The 23,398-nt window shown below is 46.2% G+C and overlaps 2 protein-coding genes and 1 long non-coding RNA gene across 11 annotated transcripts; 2 read left to right on the top strand and 1 right to left on the bottom strand.

Moving 5' to 3' along the window:
• dytn (dystrotelin) lies at nucleotides 1–8,589 on the top strand. Of its 9 annotated transcripts, XM_040030070.1 has the most exons (14): nucleotides 1–329; nucleotides 1,364–1,389; nucleotides 3,500–3,574; nucleotides 5,086–5,284; nucleotides 5,418–5,503; nucleotides 5,628–5,845; nucleotides 5,916–6,079; nucleotides 6,154–6,265; nucleotides 6,742–6,875; nucleotides 6,952–7,111; nucleotides 7,200–7,246; nucleotides 7,376–7,517; nucleotides 7,600–8,026; nucleotides 8,290–8,589. In XM_040030070.1, the coding sequence occupies exons 1-14, from the start codon at nucleotides 295–297 to the stop codon at nucleotides 8,412–8,414; spliced, it is 1,950 nt and encodes a 649-aa protein (XP_039886004.1). In that variant the 5' UTR covers nucleotides 1–294; the 3' UTR covers nucleotides 8,415–8,589. The 9 variants fall into 9 exon arrangements, 8 of the variants coding, with proteins under 8 accessions (XP_039886004.1, XP_039886016.1, XP_039886034.1 ...); XM_040030082.1 differs by lacking the exon at nucleotides 3,500–3,574 and having other exon boundaries at nucleotides 2–329; XM_040030061.1 differs by lacking the exons at nucleotides 1–329; nucleotides 1,364–1,389 and having other exon boundaries at nucleotides 3,225–3,574; nucleotides 5,628–5,707; nucleotides 5,774–5,845.
• Nucleotides 8,391–22,883, bottom strand: zdbf2 (zinc finger, DBF-type containing 2). The gene is given in 12 exon segments (XM_040029752.1): nucleotides 8,391–9,619; nucleotides 9,621–9,824; nucleotides 9,896–10,032; nucleotides 10,034–10,059; nucleotides 11,463–11,845; nucleotides 12,076–12,616; nucleotides 18,577–18,728; nucleotides 18,809–18,905; nucleotides 18,991–19,021; nucleotides 19,157–19,191; nucleotides 19,357–19,545; nucleotides 22,369–22,883. Coding segments are annotated over 10 exon segments (2,178 nt in total). The 5' UTR covers nucleotides 19,179–19,191; nucleotides 19,357–19,545; nucleotides 22,369–22,883; the 3' UTR covers nucleotides 8,391–9,034.
• Nucleotides 13,721–14,817, top strand: LOC120732534. The gene is made up of 3 exons (XR_005695609.1): nucleotides 13,721–13,756; nucleotides 14,257–14,263; nucleotides 14,725–14,817. It is a non-coding gene; the product is annotated as an uncharacterized LOC120732534 (long non-coding RNA).
• Nucleotides 22,884–23,398: the final 515 nt, after the last annotated feature.

Below are 23,398 nucleotides of genomic sequence, written 5' to 3'. Positions count from 1 at the left end.
AGCTCTTCTTCTCAGTTTCTCTGGCAGACATTCATAAATGTCCCTGAGCTTCACCAAAGGCTGATGGCTGGGTTTTGGCGCCCTCTCATGTCAGAAGCTCAGAATGCATGACTAAAGCAGTGACTGGCTGGGAATCGTTAGTCGGAGATTAAATAAATCATGAAGCTCTGGCAAGCAGCTGATGTCACACTCTGCTGGCTGCGGATTGGTCCACAGGCAGCAGGTGATTAGCAGGTGTGCTGACACCTGAAACCTTCATCCATCAGCAGCTTCACTTTGTGTCTTCAGCAGCCAATGCTTGGGTTTCAACTGGGACAGAGTGAACGGAGGTGAGTCTGTGTCTACTTAGACTCTACTGTCTCTGTCTGTCTTTGTTTCTATGGTTCTCACTGACAAACTCTCTTCCTCCTCCTCCTCCTCATGGACGAGACAAGAGTCCACCACAGTCCAGAGTATCTGTGCTGATCCAGGAGCAGGGTTAGCCTAGAAAACAAAGAACGCTAAAGTCTGACTCAGTTACCATAGTCACTGACCTGCTTCCTGTCTACTCCTCCTGCTGAGCCCAAAGTCTGATCCTCGGTTTATTCTGGTGCTGAAATCATGAGAGCATTTCAGATCTGCGCTCGTTCCTTGATGAGTTCCTGACCGAGTGTCACTGTTTTTGTTTCATAATCTATAACTAATGTGAGATTCACTCTGACCTCACATCTCCATAAACACCACGACACAGCAGAGCAGCATGAACTCTGTGCTTTCTATTCACAGCATGTGCAGTACAGTTTTGCAGTAATCCAGTGAGGATGATCAGAGAGGAAACATGGAAGACAGCAGTGTTAGAACTCATCTGTTTAAGTATTGTGATGATATTTGAACGATCAAAACTTTAGTAGTTTGAGTTCTGCAGAGTTTCCTTGCCTGCTCGGTGGCACTGATGATTCTCACATCTCCACCCATCTGAAACACAAGTTTGTTTGCTCTGTTTTTATTTATTTATTTCTATCCCCCCAGTGCGCAAATATAACTGAACCTCTGTAACACAGTAACCACATACCTGTAATCTGATTACTGATGGATGTAATGTGAATACTTTGGAACAGCCTTTTAGTTAGAGGTTAGTAAGTCTGAGTCTCTGTGAACTTCATAAAACATAAATTCATACATGAATGACTTAAAGTATTATTCATGAAACTAAACAAACAGTCAGCACTTTAAAACACACTGAAGTTACTAAAGTTTCTTTTCTCTGTTGAATTAAACTGTAACTTTAATCGTGATCAATCATTAATCACTGGCAATAATCATGTTCTGAATGAAACACAAAGAGCTGCTCACTGATCAACAATGAGCTTATTCTGTGTTTCAGACTCATCATGGATCCAGACTCCATCGGTAAGATCGCCTCACTGTTCAGTGAAACCTGAAACCCGCTGAGCTCAGGTTCAACTACATGTTTAAAAAACAAAAGCCTGTGTGTGAGGAGATGACAGCAAACAGAAAGCAAATAGAGACAGAATAGAAATATGTCTGTTCTTTGTTCTGTTCGTTAAGATCAACATCCTGAAAGTAAAGTGTCACACTGTCTTCAATTACGTATTCAGAGCAGGGTGTTTGTGTAAGATGATCCCTGAGTGCTGCCTGACAGGTGAGCCTGAGTTCAAATTCAAATTCAAATTTTTTATTTGTCACGTACACAGTCATACACAGTACGATATGTAGTGAAATGCTTGGACAACTGCTCGTGACCTAAAGAAAACAAAAAAAAAGGAAAGGCTATGAATAAGATAGGAAATAAATATGAAAAATTAAAAAGGGTAAATTTAACTAGGAAGGAATAAAATATAAATTAAGGTTAAAAAAGAAATAACTGTACAACACAAATTAGAATGAAGGGTAAATTTAACTGGGAAGAATAAGATAAAATATATAAATTAAAGTTGAAAATAAAATAACTGTACAACAAAATACACAATATAGAACTATATAAGAATGTATGAAGAAATCTAAATATAAATAATATATACACAATAACAGCAGCTGTACAAGTATTAACCGGAAATGAAGAATATAGTGACCAGTGTTGTGCAAAAACAATGTCCAGAAAGTCCAGTGTGTGTGTAAGAACTGTATGTGTGGGTCAGTACTGTGTGGTGGTGTGATTGAGAGACCGTATCGCCTGCGGGAAGAAGCTCCTCCTCAGTCTCTCTGTGTTGGTCTTCAGGGAGCGGAATCGCTTTCCTGACCTCAACAGAGAGAACAGTCTGTTGTTGGGATGGCTGAGGTCCTTCACGATCTTCCTGGCCTTGGTCCAGCACCGCCTGCTGTAGATTGAGTGCAGGTCAGGGAGCTCGGAGCGGATGGTGCGCTCAGCTGACCGCACAACCCTCTGTAGAGCTCGTCTGTCCTGCATGGTGCTGTTCCCGAACCAGGTTAAGATGTTTCCCGCCAGGATGCTCTCTATGGTGCACGAGTAAAAGTTCCTGAGCACCTTGGAGGGCAGTTGGAAGTCTCTCAAGCGTCTGAGGTGGTAGAGACGCTGACGGGCCTTTTTCACCACGGTGTTGATGTGACAGGACCATGACAGGTCCTGCGTGATGTGAACTCCGAGGTATTTGAAGCTGTCCACTCTCTCCACTGGGCACTCGTTGATGACGGGGGTCTGGTAGTTCCTCTCCTGCTTTGTGCTGAAGTCCACTATCAGCTCCTTTGTCTTACTGACGTTTAGAAGGAGGTTGTTCCTCTGGCACCAGTTCTCCAGATTCCTAATCTCCTTCAGGTAGGCCGTCTCGTTGTTATCAGAGATCAGGCCCACCACGACGGTGTCGTCAGCAAACTTGATGATGGTGGTGGAGCTGGTAGTGGCCACACAGTCATATGTGTACAAAGAGTACAGCAGGGGGCTCCATCCTCAGTTCAGGGAGGATGGAGGAGCTCTGATAGCAGTCTGAATGAGATCCTTTGACAGTGCTGATGGTCATCATAAGACTCAAACATCTTCACTACAAACGGCTTACTTTCATGTATTTGTACACACAAATACATGTTGTTGTTATTTTTGTTTTTGTTTTTTTCCTTGTTTGTTTGTTTGTTTTGTTTTTGCTTTGTTTTATTATTTGCTTTGAGCCCTGTGTGCAGGAGCTGCATGCAAAAAGATCTTTTGTTAAAAGGGTTGGCGTAATAAGCAAATGCTTCAGCCAGTACCTTTTGATTAGCCTTGTCTCATGCTTTCTTGCTTTGTGGTAGATCTTTGTTCTGGCTTCACTGAGATATTTGAATGCTAATCAATCAAATCAAATCAATCAATCAAACAAACAATACATATATGTACAAAGAGTAAGAAGAAAATGAAGCCTGATGTACATGAACCTGAGCATTGACACAGAGACGATGAAGTTCACACAAATGTTTATGTTCACCAGCGTTTCCAGATGTTTATGTTCACCAGTGTTTCCAGATGTTTATGTTCCCCAGTGTTTCCAGATGTTTGCTTCCTGTTTATCAGAGAGTTTCAATCAAATCTGTCCATCGGGCTACAGAACTGCCATGAAGCTCCAGGCTCTGCAGAGACTCTGTTGCCGTGGGTAACAGTGCACTGAGTGTATTCTCTGTACCACATGTACTGCAGTATATGTATAGTACTCTGTGTAGCACATGTACTGCAGTACATGTGCTACACAGAGTACTATACATATACTGCAGTACACTTAATGTACTCTGTGTAGCACTGCGTGTACTCTTGTACAGTTAGATGTTCAGCTCTAACACTGACCCTGAGACATACTTGCCAACCTTGAGACCTGAGAATTAGGGAGACATTCAATAAGGGGGGGAGGTTAGGTATACATATACAGAAAACTTGAATTTCACAGTGTTTACTTATTTAAAATTGTATTTAAAGTAAGTTATTACTGTCCCCCAGCCGGGGCTGTCCAAATTCAGAGGCTGCATCCACCTGAGAACCCGGCCTTCATGGTCTAAGTGGGCCGGGTCCTCTGAAAGCCAGGTAGGCCAGAAGTGAGCGACTGTGCCGGTCTAGCCCTCAAAAATATGTCACGAGCTTTCTCAGTGGAGTGAAACTCTGCCTTCTGCTCCTTGCTACCTAAATATAACCGGACGCTGACATAACTTCTCGACCATCTCACGCTTCTTTTTCATCAGTTTTCTGTTTGACGTTTATTCAGCTGTGTGAAAACCCTGAGAGGAACCCTCCCGAGGGATTAATAAAGTTTTATTTAATCTAATCTAATAACTTTAATCTCAGCCAAACCGATTTACTCAGGAACAAATAAAACACTGAAAAAAGTCAAACAATAACATTTTTAGGTTATCTGTGTGCCTTATATATCACGTTTAACCTGAGTAGCCAAAGACTGCTGGGGTTTGAAAACGATCTGCCGGGAGTTTACTGTTCTCGCCGGCTTAGATATTTGAAATTTACACAGCTACATTCTCGCCTGAAAATATGCTAAAAGTTTATTTTGCAACCCAGAAAGAGTAATAAGAGTAATGTTAAAACTAAGTAGCTGCCGCCATTGGTGGGGTGGCTGTAGCTCAGGTGGTAGAGCAGGTCATCCACTGATCGGAAGGTTGGTGGTTCGATTCCTGGCTTCCCCTAGTCTATGTGCCAAATATCCTTGGGCAAGATATTAACCCCAAATTGCTCTCCGATGCATCCATCGGAGTATGAATGTGTGTGAATGTTAGCTATGAAGCACTTAGAAAGATGTGCTTGTGTGAATGGGTGAATGCACTAGTTGTGTAAAGCGCTTTGAGTGCTCAGATGAGTAGAAAAGCGCTATATAAGCCGGTCCATTTACCATTTTTGGAAACTGGAATTGGCTGGGCCGCGCTATGAATTCAGGGATATGGTTTTTCATTTTTGTTTTCATTTTGTTTTGGTGGAAAATCAGGAGAAATTCGGGAGAATGGTGGCTCCGGGAGATTTTCGGGAGGGGCACTGAAATTCGGGATTCTCCCAGTAAAATCGGGAGGGTTGGCACGTATGCCCTGAGAGTCAGCTGACTTCATGAGCTCACCTCTGACCTGTACATGTTCAGATGTTATGGTGACATCGCTGTCTGTTTCTAGTGGACACCGTGTTGGTGCGACACGTCACAGCGGCTCTCCACTCGGGGGGTGGAGCTCAGAGTGACGTCGCAATGAGCAGACAGGAAGTGACCTGCGCTCTGAACAGGATGTTCCACAGCGCATCACAGGACGTGCCATTTCATGTGACTGCAGCAGCTACCGAGGAGACATGCAGTCTGATGTTCAGGTTGTTTGACCGGTCAGTGTACTCACAGTATCACATTACTTGTAGTGCTCATAGTACTAACAGGACTGCACCCAGTCAGAGTAACAATCTGTGTGCGTGTGTGCGCGCGTGTCTGTGTGTGCGTGTGCGTGTGTGTGTGCTGCAGCAGTCAGTCCGATGAAGTTTCAGCTCGCTCTCTTCAAACTGCTCTGATCGCTCTGTCCTCAGATAACCTGCTGCTAAAGTACAGAGGTGAGGACAATACACTGCTCTATAACAGGCCTTCACAATAAAATGCACAGCACTTCACAATAAAATGTACAGCCCTTCACAATAAAATGCACAGCCCTGTAGAATAAAGCTCGGGTGTTTTCAGGTCTGCTGCAGGTCTCGACAACCCCTTCAGGATCCATCAGCAAGCCTGGACTCAGGTGTTTGCTGATGGACCTCATCCAGGTAAAAAGCTCACACTACATTTCCCAACATGCCTCTGCTTCTGCTCTCTGTAACGTGTGTTTTCAGGTTCCTGCGGCAGTTCAGGAGGAAGTCGTGTTTGACGATTTGGAGGCGGCGGTTCAGTCGTGTTTTAAAGGGGTGAGAACACAAACGCACACCTGGCTGTGATTGGCCATCGTCATGGTTAACATGTTATGTGTGTTTATAGGTGTTGACCCCAACGGTGAGCAAGCATCATCTGTTGTCATGGCTGCAGAGTGAGCCATGCCTGTTGCTATGGTTATCCACTCTGTACCGGCTGTCAGCCAGTCAGAGCGTCCAGCACAACGTTCGCTGTCACATCTGTAAGACCCGCCCCTTCACTGGGCTCAGGTGATGTACATTTTAAACTGGAAACTGGGTAAACACGGTCCAGATGTGTGACGAAGATTTACCTGTGTATTCAGGTATCGATGTATGAAGTGTGTGAACGTCCATGTGTGTCAGAGCTGCTTCCTGACTGACCGCCAGACCAGGAAACACAAAACCCACCATCCAGTGCTCGAGTTCTGCAAGCAGGTAAGAACACACGTAACCGGAAGCACAGGGAACAGAACAGGTATTGGGAAGCACAGGGAACAGAACAGGTATCAGGAAGCACAGGGAACAGAACAGGTATCAGGAAGCACAGAGAACAGAACAGGTATCAAGAAGCACATGGAACAGAACAGGTATCAGGAAGCACAGGGAACAGAACAGGTATCAGGAAGCACAGGGAACAGAACAGGTATCAGGAAGCTCAGGGAACAGAACAGGTATCAGGAAGCACAGGGAACAGAACAGGTATCAGGGGGCACAGGTAAGAACTCATTTAACAGTACAGGTAAGAGGAACAGGTGACAGGAAACAAAGGTAACAGGAGTAATAGGTGAAAGCCTGACAGGTAAGAGGACGCAGAGAGGAAGCGAGGGGTAAATCCCCACAGGTGCACATGGAGGGGTAACGCTTGTAGAAGACGTAATAACCTGTTCAGTTCAGTTGTCATTCTATACCAGCCCACCTGGAGAGAGTCTCTAACCTCGTTGGTGCGCAGTGCTCATCACGCCTTGCTGCCACAGCGACACACTCAGAGAGAAGCTAATTGGAAGAGGGTCCTAATGTGGGAGGAGCCAAGCGAGACGGAGAACAGGTGTGAAAATAACACTTTCATAATACGACCCCCCTCGTTAGGTATCTTATTATAATTACATTTCTTTTCCCCTCAGAGCACCACCTGCTTCTGATGCCTCAACACGATTGGCTGGCTCGTCTCACAGCCCCTCCTCTGAGAGGGGTGTTTCACATGCCGCCTCAGAGGCTCCTCCTCCTCACTGCTCTTCTTCGTGTAAATCTCTGCAGACGAATGAGGACACGTCCAGTCAGCAGGTGACGTGATGAACTCACTGTGTACTGTGATGTCATAAAAATTATGTAATAGCAACAGTCATGTGACTGTGTGTGTTTGGCGTTGAAGACAGTGGCGTTGCTGACAGACGTGAAGAACCTACAGAGGGACCGATGGTGAGAACAAAGAAAAATAGAGCCAGATGGTTTTATCAGCCTCGTGTTTATGTTTGTTTGTTTCTTTTTATCTTGTTTTGTTTTAGTTTGCTACCTTATGTTGTTTGTTTGTTTGTTTTTCCCCATCAGGCTGTTGGAGCAGGAGCTCCAAACGTTTCGGCTCACTGTCCAATCCGAGCAGGGCATCCTGGAGGAAAGGTGCTCTGAGATGGAAGTTACTGTGGAAACATTGACGCGGTACAATGCTCAACTGCAGGGCATGCTCACACAGGTGAGTGGATGTGGGCGGAGTGATTGGCTGATGACTGCTGAGGTGCCTTCTATTAGTTGTAGCTGAAAATGTTGTTCTTCAGGCTCTGAACAAGATGGAGGCTCAACAACACGCCAGCAACATGCCAAACAGTGCCAACACGGAGAACACAGAAAGAGGAACCATCACGCCAACTTCTGACACTCTGAAAAAAACAGAAGAAGAAACAGAGGAGGAAGAGGAGATAGAGGATGAGTGGAGCCAGGAAGAACTTCAAACTCAAACATCTCCCACAATCCACCAGGGCTCACCTCCCTCACCTGATGGAGACTGTGAGGAGTCTGCAGGTCGCATGTCTCCACATCATCCAGTAGAGCTACAGCATGGCCCTGAGGAGGCGGAGCTACAAGGAGAACGAAACAGTCTGTCTGAAGAAGAGGAACATGGGCCACGTAGTTCAGAGACGCTGCTGCAGGGGACTGTAGAACGACTGAAGGCTGCGCTGGAGACACACAGGTGGACTCAGACAGGTGAGGCACAGACAGGTGACTGAGACTGCAGAAGGAAACGGAAATGACTGCCTGAGGTCAGACTCACCTATCAGGTGAGCACACACCTGACAGTCAGTACCTGTAACAGTCAGTGCATCATTTACACCTGCTGCATATCCTTTCCAGCTCAGTCTCTTTGCCAAGCCAGTTAGCACAAGTCCTTTCTTCTTCATCTCTTTGATAACTTTGTCCTTTCAAACACTAAAATTAATGTTACATCATGTTTCTAACTCTGTGTCCAGGTGAGAGGACGAGGGCGGAGCTTCTGCAGGCTGCTGAGCAGGTGGGAGACTCGATGCTCCACCTGGTCGACGCTATGGAAACAAACTCACCAGCTGATTCGTCCAGCTTAGAAAACTTTATTTAAACATTAAATAAATGCACAGATACAAAAAGTATCAAAGTTCACCTGTAGAAAAGTTACCAAAACATAACGTGTTTCTATGGAGACGTGAAGCTGCCAGGATCATCATCAAGTCGTCATGTTTCATGTGATGTTTTACAAACAGGAATTTAAATAAAACATGAAATTTCTTTTGTCATATTTTTTTAACATTTCATCCGAATTTTGTTTACACACAATAAATAAAATCCATTCATAATTTTTATTCCAATGCTTCCCAAATAAAACTTTAAAATAATTAAATTAAAAACAATAAAAGCTCTTCAAAATGGACAGATTAAACTTTATATTTAGATTTTTAACTTTAAAAATTAACATTTTAAAACAATCAGATTTGAAAACATCATTATGGCCAAAACAAACCTGGCATTTAAAACACACCTGGACAGGCAAGTCGTACTACAAACACAGTAAAATGATAAATGGATTCAGTTTTCATTTTAAAATTGGCACCAGCAGGCTTCCATACGCTTCTAACAGCCTACTTAAAGGCTACATTATCCAAGAATAACTGATCAATAACCCATCAATAACCAAGCACCATCAGGTTTCATGAAAAATAAGACTTTCATTTTGAAAATCAGCTATCGCCGCGACCTGCGGCCCCTCCTCCGGCGTGATGACAGTAAGGGGGCGGGGCCTGCAGAGATTGGGGGTTTCCTGCCGGGTCCAGCCCGGCGCAGCCCCTCCCTCCTTGGGTGAAGGGGTGTGGCCTGACCCCTGGTTTGTATCTGGGAGGGTGGAGGGAGTGCCCTCTCCCTTCTAGCCCCTCTTCTGCTCTCTGACAGCCTGTTGAGGGGCGGAGCCTGAGTTATGTCGGACTGAGCAGAGTCCCTGCTTAGCGTGCTTAGCAAAAGGCTGCTGCTGTGACCTTTGACCTCTGTGGGCGTTCTATCGGTGTTCAGGTCCGGGCTCAGACTCCTGAACAGCTGACGAACACAGGGCGGCGGTGGCCCAGAGGGGGTGGAGCCTCTGCGCCACAGGAGGCCTCTGGGTGGGTTCTTGAGGATACGGTTGGAGGCGGGGTCGTAGAACCGGACAGGAAGTCGTTTGTATTTGACCTTTAACCCCTGCTGCTCCAGTGGGCGCCGTTTCTTTCTGCAGCGTTTGTGGGTGGAGCCTAATGCTGACACGCGGTTGGGGGCGGAGCCTGATGGGGAGGAGAGTAGGGTAGACCAGCGAAGTGCGTGGCTGTACAGGTGTGATGATGCTGGAGTACGACGAAGGGAGAGAACGCCACGTTGGCAGAGGTGTCCTCTCAGCTGCCTCTGGATTGGCTTGTGGGTAGTCGATGGGTGGGGCCTCAGGGGATAGCTGATGCACGGCGGGAACGACCAATCGGACTGTCTGAGTGCTGTGACTGACCTTCACCACCTGCAGGAACAGTGCAGGTGAGACCTTGTTCTTTTGCAGGAACTGACAGCGCTCTAAGTCACACGACTCACCTGACACCTTGATGCCAGTCTGAAGCTCCGCCTCCTTCCCCTCCTTCTTCTCATATACACATAGTCCCCCTCGTCTGGGTCCAGCAGGGGTAGCATACCTGCATCTGGCTCCACCTCCTCGGGTTCAGCATCCCCCCTTCATTTTCTGGCTCCGCCTACCATACCTGAGTTTGATGACATCAGCAGAGAGAGTCATGGGTGTGATTTACGACCTGAACATGGATTACCCGCAGAAATAAAAACCTCGTTTTAGTGGAAAAGTTGCGTGACAGCGACCACTTCAGCTCTTATACCTGAAGTATCTTAATCCAGGACATCTTTAACCAGGATGTTATTGGCTACTTTTACTACCTAACTCAAACTGCAAACTTAAGGAGACTCAGGCAGGTCTCTAGACTAACGTTTTGCCATGGCTGCACTGGTGCACCTAACAACAAAGTAACAAAAGTTACGTGCACACAAATTTTTCAACCACATCGCTTAACGCCGCAGCTTTACATGTTCACTTTGTTTTTAACTGCTGTCCATACAGACAATATTGATTTGTAAGTGATTAACTAACAATCTTGTCAACACAAAGTTCTTTATTTGGAGCACATTTCTACAAGAAAGATAAGTTACCGTATTTTTCAGACCATAAGGTGCACGGGTTTATAAGGCGCATTAAGCGAAACCAAACAGATAAGTCTTTAATAAACTTTACTCAACTCATTCTTCTTGCTTCCTCTACTTCTGTATCATTGATTCATTAATGTTGAATTCTCTCTCAGCTGCTCTATTCCCGCGTGACTGATAAGAGTTTGAAATCCACGTCGTAAGCATGTCTCTTAACAGGAGCCATTTTGGGGGTCCTTATACACACACAATACGGTAATATTATGCTGAAGCACAGTGCGTATCACTACACGAGGCTCCTGACTGTGGTAGCAGCTGTGCTCCAACAATCTATCAAGCGGTGCGGCTTCATAGCTTACCAAAGAGATGCTGAACCATTTTGACAGATTTTTGAGCGCCGTGTACATAAAATCGTTTTGTGGTCAGTAAGCACAACCAGAATTCATACATAAGGCACACTTTTGAGGAAATTAAAGGATTTTAAGTGTGCTTTATAGTCCTAAAATACGGTGCAGAACAAGTTCTTGTGCTTAAAGTGCTTCACTGAGCTGAAATTTAAACTTAAAATATCTTAAGATATATAAAATTAAAAGAAAGTCAAAATTAAGTGCCTCAAAGGTTTTGAACTGAACATCTCAATATCTGAACACCTTACCTTGTGCATGGGCACCTGAGAGGTCCCGACCTTGACTATCTCTGATTGGTTTGGACCACGATATGGGCATAATGTTGTCTGTTGTTGGCCACACAGAGACTTTCAGAGTTGCGGAGACTTTTTTTTTTTTACTTGAACCTAGGATTTTTTTTTGTCGCACCTTTGAGAAATTAGGTCGCATTTGCAACCAAACTGGTCGCACTCTAGAGCCCTGTCAGGTAAGCTCAACTAGCTTTATGTAAGCTCAGCTGACTTCTTGTTTCCTGTGGATTGTAATATTGGCAGGTTCTGGCTCACCTGGCGAGGGACTCTGTGTCGAAGTAGCAGATGAAGCGCCCACGCCTGAACTGTCTCACCAGCCTCTCCACCTTCTCCTCGTCCTCCTGCTGGATCTGGGTCCAGGTCTTCCCCCTGAAGGATTCTGGGATACGCTCCGGGGCGGGCCTCACCTCCTCGATGGGTAGGGTCCAGAACCCCTCCTCCGTCCTGTCACCCGGCCCGTGGAGGGCAAAGTGCAGCTGCTGTGAGTACACTCTATCTTCCACGTCCACCTGCGTGTCCATCAGATGGCAGAGGTCCCGCCCCTCCGCCTGACTCACCTGCGCAGGTGTGTCACTGAGAGTTCGCGCTCGTTGCAAAACCACCTGCAAGGTGACATCAGTGATCAGTGTCTGCGCTTGTCAGGACACGCCCAATTCTTCCCTGGACCCACAGGTACCTGCACAGGCGAGTCCCAGTCTCACTCTGTGTTTCCATGGAAAACAGGGAGGCTTAGCTGGAAGCTGTCTGTATCATCTTGGCAGGAAATGGCGCCATAACAGCACCTTTGAATCACCTGCGGGTGGAACAGAGAGACTGGTTGACAGGAAGTCCACCTGGGAACCATCAGTGTACTGGAACAGGAACTAACCTCCTCGATGGTCTGGTCCAGAGGGTCCGTGTGGCCTGAGGAGAATGCATCCTCTCTGTGGGCCTCCCTCCTCTCCCTCTGCCAGGTGAGCCAGGGCCTCTCACCTGGACCAGGCCTGTGGTCTGTGGGGGTCAGGTGGGGTCGGGGGCCATGGCCTGGACCTCCAGGGCGCTGCGAGGAGGACGAGGACTCACTGGTTTTCCTCCTGTTCGTCTTCCTATGGGCTTTCCTATGGACAGGGGGCGGAGTCTCCAACTGAGAGGCCGGCGCTCTGCGGTAAGGAGAGTGGGTGTGATCAATGATGCCTTCGTCCTGCTCTCTTATAGGTACAGACAGCCTCTCCTGGCCCACTCTGTCGCCTGACTGGCTGCAGGCATCATCTTCTTCCATCGGACGGGCTGGGTGACAGGAAGCGTCATCAGAGCTGGGCAGGCATTCCCGGGTACCTTGAGACCGGCTGTCGTCAGACAAACGGACTTCATCGAGCTCCGCTTTTGGCAATGGGGGGGTGGAAACTGATGGGAGGTCAGTGTGAGACGGCCTGAGGCGGACAAACAATTGGACAGGTAAATAAACAGGTTTGTTTGAGTTGTCAGAGGTCTGCGCTATGAAACCCTGAAGCTACCTGTCCTATCCAGGTAACTTCAGGGGTGACTGTGGATTTACAATGAAGGTAGTTCACTTATTACTGGGGTGTCTACCTCCTAAGTCTTGTGTGATTAGCTGTCTCAGGGTGCAGACTGTTGTAAACTCTAACTTCCAGGGATCCATAAGAAACAGGATTTATTAAGTTTCATGTAGCTAGAGGTTAGCAGGGAGTTAAAAGAAGTCCCATAAATGAAGACAGAAAACTAAACAGCAGTGACGTTTGTAGGGTGACTGAAGGTGGACCACCTTCAGTCACCCTAGGTCAGGGGCCCCCAACTCCCCCCAGTTTTTAGATGTGTCCGTGATCCAACACAGCTGATTCAAATGGCTGAATTACCTCCTCAACATGTCTTGCAGTTCTCCAGAGGCCTGGTAATGAACTAATCATTTGATTCAGCTGTGTAGACCCAGGGTGGGATCTAAAACCTGCAAGACACCGGCCCTCAAGGTATATTGGTGTTCTACCTACAGAGCTATGGTAATATAAACACATTAGCACAGTGAAGCTGGACGACACAGCTAACTTTCCCCCCTCAATAAAAGTTTATGTGAGAGTTCCTGATGGGCAAATGCAAATGAAAAGATACTGAGAACAGCCCAAACTTCATCTGAGATCATCCATCAGCAACATGAGGTTAGTCACTGTGTGGTCTGTCCTGATGCTCAGCTTCATGTACACGTTCAAATCTTTGTTAGCCTCAGAGTGACTCTTTTCTCATCCACTAGAACAGGGGTCGGCAACCCTAGGCACGCGTGCCACAGTTGGCACGCGAAGGGTTAACTGATGGCACGGCCATAGCTGGACTGGCCATCGGTGACCCGATGATTATTTTTTAATTTTTTTTTGTAACGGTATAAACAATGAAAGGTGGTGGATTGGCCAGATGCTGGCCGGTGTGTAAAAATAACTCAGTTGTTTGGTGGTGGCATCGCGGAGCTTCCACAGATTCAGTAAAATTAACAAGTGGTGGAGGCCAGCACGTGGATGAGGGCGATCGGAGGCAGGACGAGGAGAGACCCGAGGCGGCCGCCGGTGTTCCAGATCAACTGGCGTTTAGATCAACTGGCGTTGGTCGAACAGATGTGTGGCAGACTTGCGTTTCAGGAGCTGCTACCTACAGACCAGCAAAAAAACGCCAAATGTGTCATCTGTGACACCTTGTGAGGTTATCTCAAACACACTCAGTCAGTCTTGATGCTGTTGAACAACAAAATGTTTAAAAATGTGGCGAGTTTACCTGGTGATATCCTCATGCGCGACGCGATCGCGAAAACAGCAAACAAGTAATACCACGCCGATGTCGTTCACAGGACAGCAAGAGTAAACGATCAGGAGACTCTAGTCGTCGTTATCGTTCCCCTCGCACGTTTTATTTCTCCGGTTTCAGCCATTTTGCTTCACAACTAAAGCGTGCAGTTTACTTTGTGTGCACCAACATGGACTCGAATCAACCAGCGCCACCTCTGGCCAAGTGCCACAGCCTGCTGGCAGGGATAGCTCAGTAGGTAGAGTGGCGGGCCCATGATCGGAAGGTCGGGGGTTCGATTCCCCTGAACAGCTACCCTGAGGTACCCCTGAGCAAGGTACCGTCCCTACACACTGCTCCCCGGGCGCCCAATGGCTGCCCACTGCTTCACTGAGTGAATGGGTTAAATGCAGAGAGGGATTTTCCCCACGGGGACCAATAAAGTACACTTTCTTTCTTTCTTTCTTTTCTACAGCCAGATCAACATGTGACACACATCTGCACCATGTTTGAATTTGTGTCATGCACAACACATTTGTACCGTTCAATTGTCTCTGTTTGTGCGTCATGCAAATAAACCTTTGAAATGAATGAAATGGTATCATGTTTGTATTATCAGCATACATTTATACAAAATGCCAAATTATATACACAAAGTAATAAGAATCACCACCCTTGTTCATCATGATATCAATACTTTTGCCCATCAGAAAAATGTCGTGAACAAATACATGACACACTAATATTTCACCAGCGTCAGGTGAACTGACCTTCAGGTAAGAAGTTATAACCTGCAGTCTATCTGGTCAGATATAAACCAAGTTCAGGTGGAGTTTATTTTCCTTATACTGACTTTTTACAGTCAGTTACAATAACTCGTACTTCTACCAGCTAGCATGACGGAGTTTCTATACAGCTGGGTCGGTGCTATGATGTTACTGATGTTGAACTTTATTTAATTTCATAAGGTTAGTTAGTAGAGTTGCCAACCGTCCCGTAAAAAGACGGAATCCTCCCGCAAAATATTACGCGTTTCATGTTGAGCTGAGAGGGGACGCAGTTTGTCCCAGACTTCAGCTAGAATGAAAAAAGACACAAAGGTGGAGTTATTCTGTCTTTGCTGCACAGCTGCCTCTTCAGCTGTATCCCAATTCAGGGTCTGCAGCCTTAAAGGCCGCATTTTAAGGCTGATTACGTCACAGCGACACGACGAAGGCTGTCCCAATTCAAAGGCTGCTCGAAATGCAGCCCTCAAATGCGTCCTTCATTTCCCTGAATTTTAAGGATGTGGCGGTGTAGACTTCGTGGCCCAACATATCCCAGAATGCATAGCGCGGCGGTGGGTGTGGATAATTTTGCCGAAAATAAACGGCGGATGAGGGGCGCCCGAAGAGTAAACTTTAAGTAAGTGCTGAATATGACGTCACTTCTTTATGTGCAAATGTTTAATAACGAGGAACATTAAACATTCCTGTTGGCCACGTGTTGGCAAAGTTATGTGACATTACTGACGTTTGTACTAACTTGGTTTTAAAGCCTTTACTTTAAATATACGCCGTTCAATAGCTGAGCTTAATCTTACAGAGAATGATCAAAGCTCATGTAGAAACAAACAAATGAACAAAAGATTTTCTCCTTCATTTCTGTCAAACAAAGCTGTATGACACGTTTCCAGCTGTTAGTATCATGGTTGCTAGGCAACCTGGGCAGCGCGACGGAGGCTAGACCGTCCCATTTCACAAGCCTCGCACTTCTGGCCTTAGCGGTCTTTGAGTACGCGGCCCTTGAGGATCGTTAAGGCTGCAGACCCTGAACTGGGATACAGCCTTCTCCTCTCATTCTCTCTCCTGCTGCTACTTTAATCATGAAACTGATCAGTGATCAGCTGATCGGCTTTTCTCTCTTGTTTGTTTTATCGCCCACTTTGCACCAGAAAGAGGAAACCAGCAGATGTCGCGGTAAACAACAACAGCACGTTTAAGCTTGATCAGCTGTTGTTAGAATTTATTTAATATCACTTTCTAGTATCAGCTGATGTTTGCTGGAGCCACAGCTGTAAAGCTGCTGGTCATGATGTCGGTTTGGATATGTGGTGAGAGGGAAACCAGATGAAACCAGGAGATGTTCTTACTGAATCATCAGAGCTGAACAGGTGATGGAGAAACAGGTTTACCTTTTAGGTGACATGAATGAGTTGAAGTTATGAACTGTTTCTGAGAGACAAATAACACCAAGATCCTTTTCTAAGTAGCTGACAGCTGGTAACTGTGCAGGGGCGGGTCTAGCAAAGTTCTGCCAGGGGGCAGTTAGGGCATTAACAGGGAGAGGGGGGCACAAAGAAATACTTCCTTATTGTCATTTAAAATGTCTGGCTGTTATTAAATAATTATCTGAAGCTTACAACCAAAGTTTTTATCTGATGTAAAATGTATAGAAATCATACATATACCAACAAGACTGTACATCACTGTCACCACAGCGTTTGTTTTCATTCAAAGGCTTTATGGCTTTAATACCTGGTGGGCCGGTCTTTAGTCAAAATGCCCGGGCTGCTAAAAATAACTTACTTGTGAGAGGGACGTTGTTAGCTTTCCACATTCTGACATTTCAAAAGCTTCAGGAGCTTTCTGCTCAGCACAGCATCAGCACCACGGAGATACATGGATACATCCGTAGATTCGAGACACAATGCATTTTTGGGACTTTCAGGTGTTTGGACCAATGTTTTATTTTCTGATCAAACCAGAAATCTTTAATGAGCAGCTGGATTTGTCTCACATTAACTGGCTGAGGTAATGCCAGTTAATGCAACATCGAAGCAGCTGGAATCCACAGCTGTGCGTGTTCATGGAGCTGCATGTTCACCTGCTGGACATCACTACCTGACAAGTTTAACTGTCTTCAGAACATTGCAGAGGCCTTATTGACAGTATTTGGCTCTACATGTCTGTGTGAGCAGATTTTCTCTCACATGAGTGTCCTCAGGTAGCCTCTGAATGCTGGACACTCGGGAGACCTGTGCCTGGGAGACCAGAGATCACACTAACATGTGTGTCTCTGTATTAACAGACATGCCATATTGGCTTAGTTTTCTTATCATTCTTGTGAGGAGACCATATATAGCATTTGTATTTTCTGTTGTACAGTCCATTTGCTGTTATGGAGTTCTTGTTATGGATAAAAAGTGTCTTTTTTTGTTTCAAAATAGCTGATAACTATTCGCTGATAGCTGCCAACATCTGCGAACAAATATAATTCTATAAAGTGGTTCTACAGGGTGGGCCATTTATATGGATACACCGTAATAACATGGGAATGGTTGGTGATATTAAAGTCCTGTTTCTGGCACATTAGTATATGTGAGGGGGCAAACTCCTCAAGATGGGTGGTGACCATGGTGGCCATTTAGAAGTCGGCCATCAATGGCGTGTTATGTTACGTTACGTTGAAACCAAGCACACCATTGTTTTTCTTGTGACATTACCAATAAGTCTGATGTGTCACATGGCCCTCTTCCTATTGAAAAAACAAAAGTTGTATCCACGATGGCCGACTTCTAAATGGCCACCATGGTCACCACCCATCTTGAGGAGTTTGCCCCCCTCACATATACTAATGTGCCACAAACAGGACTTTAATATCACCAACCATTCCCATGTTGTTACGGTGTATCCGTATAAATGGCCCACCCTGTATATAGTGTGTAACTGTTAATATAGAGCGTTATTAAGTTGATTGCTAATGCAATCATATGGCACACTGACCTCTGAGGAAATTTTAAATGGCACTCGCCATCAGAAAGGTTGCCTACCCCTGCGCTAGAATATTTGGTGTCTGGCAAACCAGTCACAAAGCTCTGGCCACTGTTACCAGGGTCCCATGTTACCAGGGTAACAGCGGACAGATGATAAAAGGAGAGGAGAGGGAAGGTGAGACTGAAAATACAGAAAAACAAACATATTTCAGTCATCCAAGAGAGATCCAATATACCCCATAATAACCACAGTGAGTTTCTACTACTGGAGCCACTGTGGAGTTTTTCCCTCCGTTTACCTCAGCTGTCTATGTGAGAAGCCCCCACCTTTATTTACTCTGGAACAGGCTGAAAACGATGTGAGTCAGAGAAGCTCACTGCTGACAGCGATACTGAGGCTATCCTGAAATTTTCCGTGGGTAAGTGTTTTGCTCACTTAATCCCGTTAGCTGTTTTTAGTTTGCATTAATGAATTTGTCTTTGAAGTAGATCTAAGTTTGTTGGACAAAGTTGTAGGATGTGAGGAAGTAATCAAACTGAGGGAAAGCGTAATTTTTAGGACACTCGAGCCTAACAGGAGGTGGCCTAATGTTAGCTCTTTTTGTTTAGCCGGCTCGCTGTCACGGAGACAGGACGTCACATGTCTAATCAGCTGACAGTGACAGTACTGGTGTGCAATCATAGACATTAATTCTCAGAATATTTCACTGGTAGGGTTTTAATCCTCTGATAGTGTCATGTTTGTAGCAGGTGACACTCACGGGGATCGTGTTCTGTCACATGGTGCAAGCTCCGCCCCTTTCATGTGAACACACAGGTTAAGACTGTCACAGGTGCATCTATGTGGGTTACCTGGGGTCGTCGTAGCGATGTGGGTGGTGCTGCAGAACGTCCTCGAGGAAGCGCTCCAGCAGCGTCAGTCTGTTTCTGCCGCTTGCTGAGGTGGACCCTGAGCCTCTGGAGGACGCCCGGACTGAATCCAGGTGTCTGAGACTGGACAGGTGCTGGAAAAGACACACGACGTGATCAGAGAGTCACATGACCTAAGGGCACGTTCAGGTTCTCCTGTGACGTGTGTGCATACCTGGTCCAGGTTCCTGTACAGGACTCTGCAGTAACCACAGTAACCCTGTCTGCTGGGCTGACACCTGGATGGGCCAGGCTGAGACTCCGCCCACATCCTGTCACACAAACAACACATGTGACCACACCTATCTCACCTATCTCTGATACAGAAGCTAAACGCTCCTGCACAGGTACACTCACCTACTGGTAGGCTCAGCCTTCCTCTGGTCATCTGAAAGAAACACACAGTGTGAGACAGATATCACCTGTGTGTGTGTGTGTGTGTGTGTGTGTGTGTGTGTGTGTGTGTGTGTGTGTGTGTGTGTGTGTGTGTGTGTGTGTGTGTGTGTGTGTGTGTGTGTTCTACCTTCATCAGAGGAGTCGGACATCCTGACTGGAGATCTGAAAACAAACAGGTGAGAGTCACACCTGTAGCTGTCAGCACACACGCAGGTAGATAGATAGATGGCGGCGTGTACGGGCACAGCGGCGTCAGAGTGGAAGTTGTGTGTGTTTGTGAGGGACTATGTGGAACATCTGGTGTGTGTGTCTGGTTTCAGTACTCACCTGGAGGACGTGCAGTCAGTGACCTCTCTCTCCAGTCACAGTGCTCCATGCTGTAACCAGTGGTAAGGTGAGTGTGTCCATGAGCCTGGAGCTACAAACGGGAAGTGATTGATTATGGGTCAGAAGTCAGCGGAACACACTGGCCTGTCTGATCATGAGACAGGAAGCCTCTGATTGGTCCAGGTAAACCTGCAGCACAGACAGTCCATTATGCAGCCAGGTTGGAAACACCTGAGGGTGCTTATTTATCGCATCATACACACTCACAGCTCAGTAATGTGACTGGCTGTGTGAGGACGGGGCTTGTACAGCCCTAGTGAGGGTTTGTGATGTCACAGCTCACAGGTAATATGGCTGTTGAGTTGGAATTATTAAGGTTAAAGGTCACAGAGCCTGAAACAGCTGTTTCTTAACTGTGAACACTTCTAACAGCTGCCAACAGGACAGCCCACCTGAGCTTCACGGGCAATTAGAACACTGGTAAACCCGCCCCCTTGCAGAATGAGGGTACTCCCATTGGCTGTTATTCTCTGTCACTCACTTTGGTCAGCCTGGCGTGGGCGGGGCCAGCAGCTGTTTGATTTAAAGTTAAAGAAGCATACCGTTGGCACGGGAACCATCTGACTGCACATATACAGTCAGACACACACACCAACACAGCATCAGCACCATCGACTTACCTGGCTGCGTCACCACGGTACATGATCGGAACACCTGGTTGGGATCAGGTGATGTTCAGATTAGGATCGCCTGCTGAGTCACAGCTGATCCCTGATAACTGATCATTAACGTTTACAGACGTCTTTCAGTAGAATGTCAGAGGCTCTTCACGAAGCTCTATTCATCTGCTCAGAGACGTACCTGAGGAGGCCTTTGACTCCTGCCTCGTGGTCGCATGACCTGTTACACATAGGGATGGGTACCGGTGTCCGTTCTGACATAAACGGTAGTGACCAGACCGAAAAGCAGCGCACATTTCGGTGCTTTATTTCGGTGATTTTTTTCCCTGAGCTGTGATACGCTTTAGATTCTAGCCAATCATTTTACGTTTCCGAGGATAGTGGGTGGGGCCAGGTACGTACGTTCTTTTAGAGCAGAGCTACAGATTAAAAATGCCCAAGGCGAAGCGGTCAAAAGTCTGGCTGTACTTCACAGCAAAATATGCAAACTCAGCAGCCTGCAACAAGTGCTTTAAGCTGATACTGTGATACTGTCAAAGGAGGTAACACCTCGAATCTGATGAAACACCTGGCGACGCAAAGCGTTTTTTTTAAAAGCCGAGAAATGCGCCGTATTTGATAGCTTGCTGCGAGACCTCACACCGAGCACATCTACTGCGGGTGTGGTGCCTGTTATCAGAGTTAGCAACATCCCCCAAAAACCCGAAGAGGAGAGTCCTGGCCCCTAGCCCTGCCAGTGTAGCAGAAATGATGAGGATGATGATGCAGCAGCAGCCGTTCTTCTCTGCGTGAGTAGCTTAAAGTTGTTCGTGTGTAATTTAGGTTGAGTAGGCTAACCACGTATTACATTAATGCATATAAGGTGAACTAGCAAACACCCTCGTAGTTACATGCGGCTGTCTTCTTGTTTGATGGCAGATACTCCCTTCACCCTGGCCAAAAAGGCTAAAATGACCAAAGAAAAAGTGGAAAACAGCTAAACATGAGAGGTTTTTTGGACAAAGTTTGTTTTTTCCATGGTTTAAGCACTGCTTCCAGCCAAGAGTGATACCATATATGCCCTATAGCTGCAGAAAAGGCTAACATTGTTATCTTTTTACAAAAAAAACAGCTGAACATGAGAGGTTTTTGGACCAATTTTGTGTTCTCCATTCTTTAAGCACCGGTTTGAGCACCGTTTAAGCACCGGCACCATTTCAAAAGTACCGGTTTTGGCACCGGTATCGGATAAAACCTAAACGATACCCATCCCTAGTTACACACCATGTCAGCGGGGAGGAGTCCCATACATGAGCGTATGTGAGTGCAGTACAGGCGATGCTGTGCTGTGATTGGTGTTTGAGTGCAGGTGTGTCTGCTAATAAAATGATTCATATGTAAATTAAACAGCCTCCTGTGTGACCTCCACTTACGCAGAGCTGCTTTACTGACTGAAGGACTGCTGCTTCAGGTTAACCCAGTGTTTAACCTGCATGCTTACATTCAATTCAATTTTATTTATATAGGGCCAAATCACAACAAAAGTCGCCTCAAGGCGCTTCATAGAGAAAGGGGCGGGGCTACATCTTCTTACCAATCTAATTGTGATGTTCAGAGTTTCAGGTCAGCTGACCTTGTCACTGATTCTTTGATTTCCAGATGTTTTCAGTGAGACTTACTGATTTCATATGAACCACTGACTGAAGCTTAGACTGAGCGTCTCACTGTCACACCGCTGTGTTACTGAAACTGTTTATTATGTTGTGTGTAGATCTTTATCACCATCTGATGAAATCTCTGGTGTCTCTCATAGGGATCATTTTCTGTGGAAGATTCACATGACCCATGAAACACCTGTGATTGGTTCAACACTGCCAGCTCCACTGCTTTTATGTGACCGGCGGTTAACGCAGTGTGTTTATAACCAGCTCCCGTTTCCATGGTAACTCTGAATAAACAAGCAATTATGTCAGTTATTTGTTTGTAAACAAAAGGCGCCTTCGACTGACCACTCACAGCCCTGCTCTCCCTGCGCTCTGATTGGCTACTGTCGCCTGAACCGAGCTCTAATTGGTTGATTCTGACTGAAACTAACTAGCCGCGTGCTAACCTCCCCTCTTAAGCCTGGCTGGTTAAACTCACGCTAACCCCGATTTAAACCGGACTCGCGGTAACCATGACGACGCCGCTCGTCATGCTGCCGGTGACGTGGCTTTACCCTCACGGCAGCTGTTAGCATTAGCACCTGGCTATGCGGTAGCATGGTTAGCCCGCTAGGTCAGGCCGAAAGAGCAGCTGAGTGGCTGTCTGCGGGCTCGGTGCATTCACGTCAGGGCGGACAGAAACCGTTTACCTTCCGCTGTTTGTTGTTCTTCTTGCTTTTGTTCAGTTTCCACAGATTTAAAAGTGCTCCGCCGTCGCGCGTTGCTACCCCCCTCTGTTTAAGTTCCGGTCCGACTCTTCTTCCACGGATCCATTCGCTGCAACACAACGGGGGCGTGCCGCCGCCAGCAGGCCGCACGGAGAGGTGCAGCCTCTACAGCCCGGGTTCCAGGGTTTAAAAAATAAAAGTTACTTGTTTCTGTCCTCCAATCACAGCCCAAGTTGCACATTACATCATGAGCTTGGGATGAACATTATCACTCTGCACAGACTAATACAATGATTGATGAACTAGCTCAGGTGATGAAGCAGACTTTAATTGAATCCACTGAAGAGGATGCGTCGACTGAGTGTGCCCTAAATAAAGTTTGAGCTGACTAAGGCTATGTTCACACTGCAGGTCTGAATGCTCAATTCCGATTTTTTTTTTGTCTGCTTGTTCACACTACAAATAAAATGCGACAGCAAACGCGCACTAGTGTGAACGCTCAAAGCGGCCGCATGCGCAAAAGAAGACGTCACACACACACAACGTGCTCTGTTTAGACCCAGAGCAAACAGTATTGTTTGACTGATGGCCTTAATATAAAGACTTTGGACTTTACGTTTCCCAATTTTTGCTTGAAGTTATTTTGTTATTTACATAATAATGTAAATAACCTAATAATGATCCTTATTGCTGTTTTAGAGGAGCGGTGCTTCAAAGGATAGCTGCAGATTTCTGTCAGAATCTGCAGATTATACAGAACAAAGAAAATGTTCACGTTTCTCCAACGTTGTCTTCCCAACAGTTTCACTGACATCTACACTGGATGGCCAGGAAGCGTTGGCGATGTCTTCTCGGGCGCTGATAATTTGTGTCCGTCTTGTGTCAGTGACGTAAAAGACTGATATAATGCAACATGACCGTTCAAACAGTAGTCACTTTCTAAAACATCGGATATGTATCGGATTCAGTACCACATACGAAAGTGACCCAGATCGGATTTGTGCCGTTCACA

The sequence above is a fragment of the Simochromis diagramma genome, unplaced genomic scaffold, assembly GCF_900408965.1.
Source record: "Simochromis diagramma unplaced genomic scaffold, fSimDia1.1 OVJJ01000334.1, whole genome shotgun sequence".
Classification (NCBI taxonomy): domain Eukaryota; kingdom Metazoa; phylum Chordata; class Actinopteri; order Cichliformes; family Cichlidae; genus Simochromis; species Simochromis diagramma.
This window is presented reverse-complemented; position numbering and strand designations above follow the sequence as displayed.

Coding starts and splice junctions, on each gene's coding strand:
- dytn (XM_040030035.1), top strand. CDS start 3,352: ATGTACATGAACCTGAGCATTGACACAGAGACGATGAAGTTCACACAA. Junction 5,285..5,417: donor ATGTTCAGGTTGTTTGACCG/GTCAGTGTACTC, acceptor TGTGTGCTGCAG/CAGTCAGTCCGATGAAGTTT. Junction 5,504..5,627: donor CCTGCTGCTAAAGTACAGAG/GTGAGGACAATA, acceptor GGGTGTTTTCAG/GTCTGCTGCAGGTCTCGACA.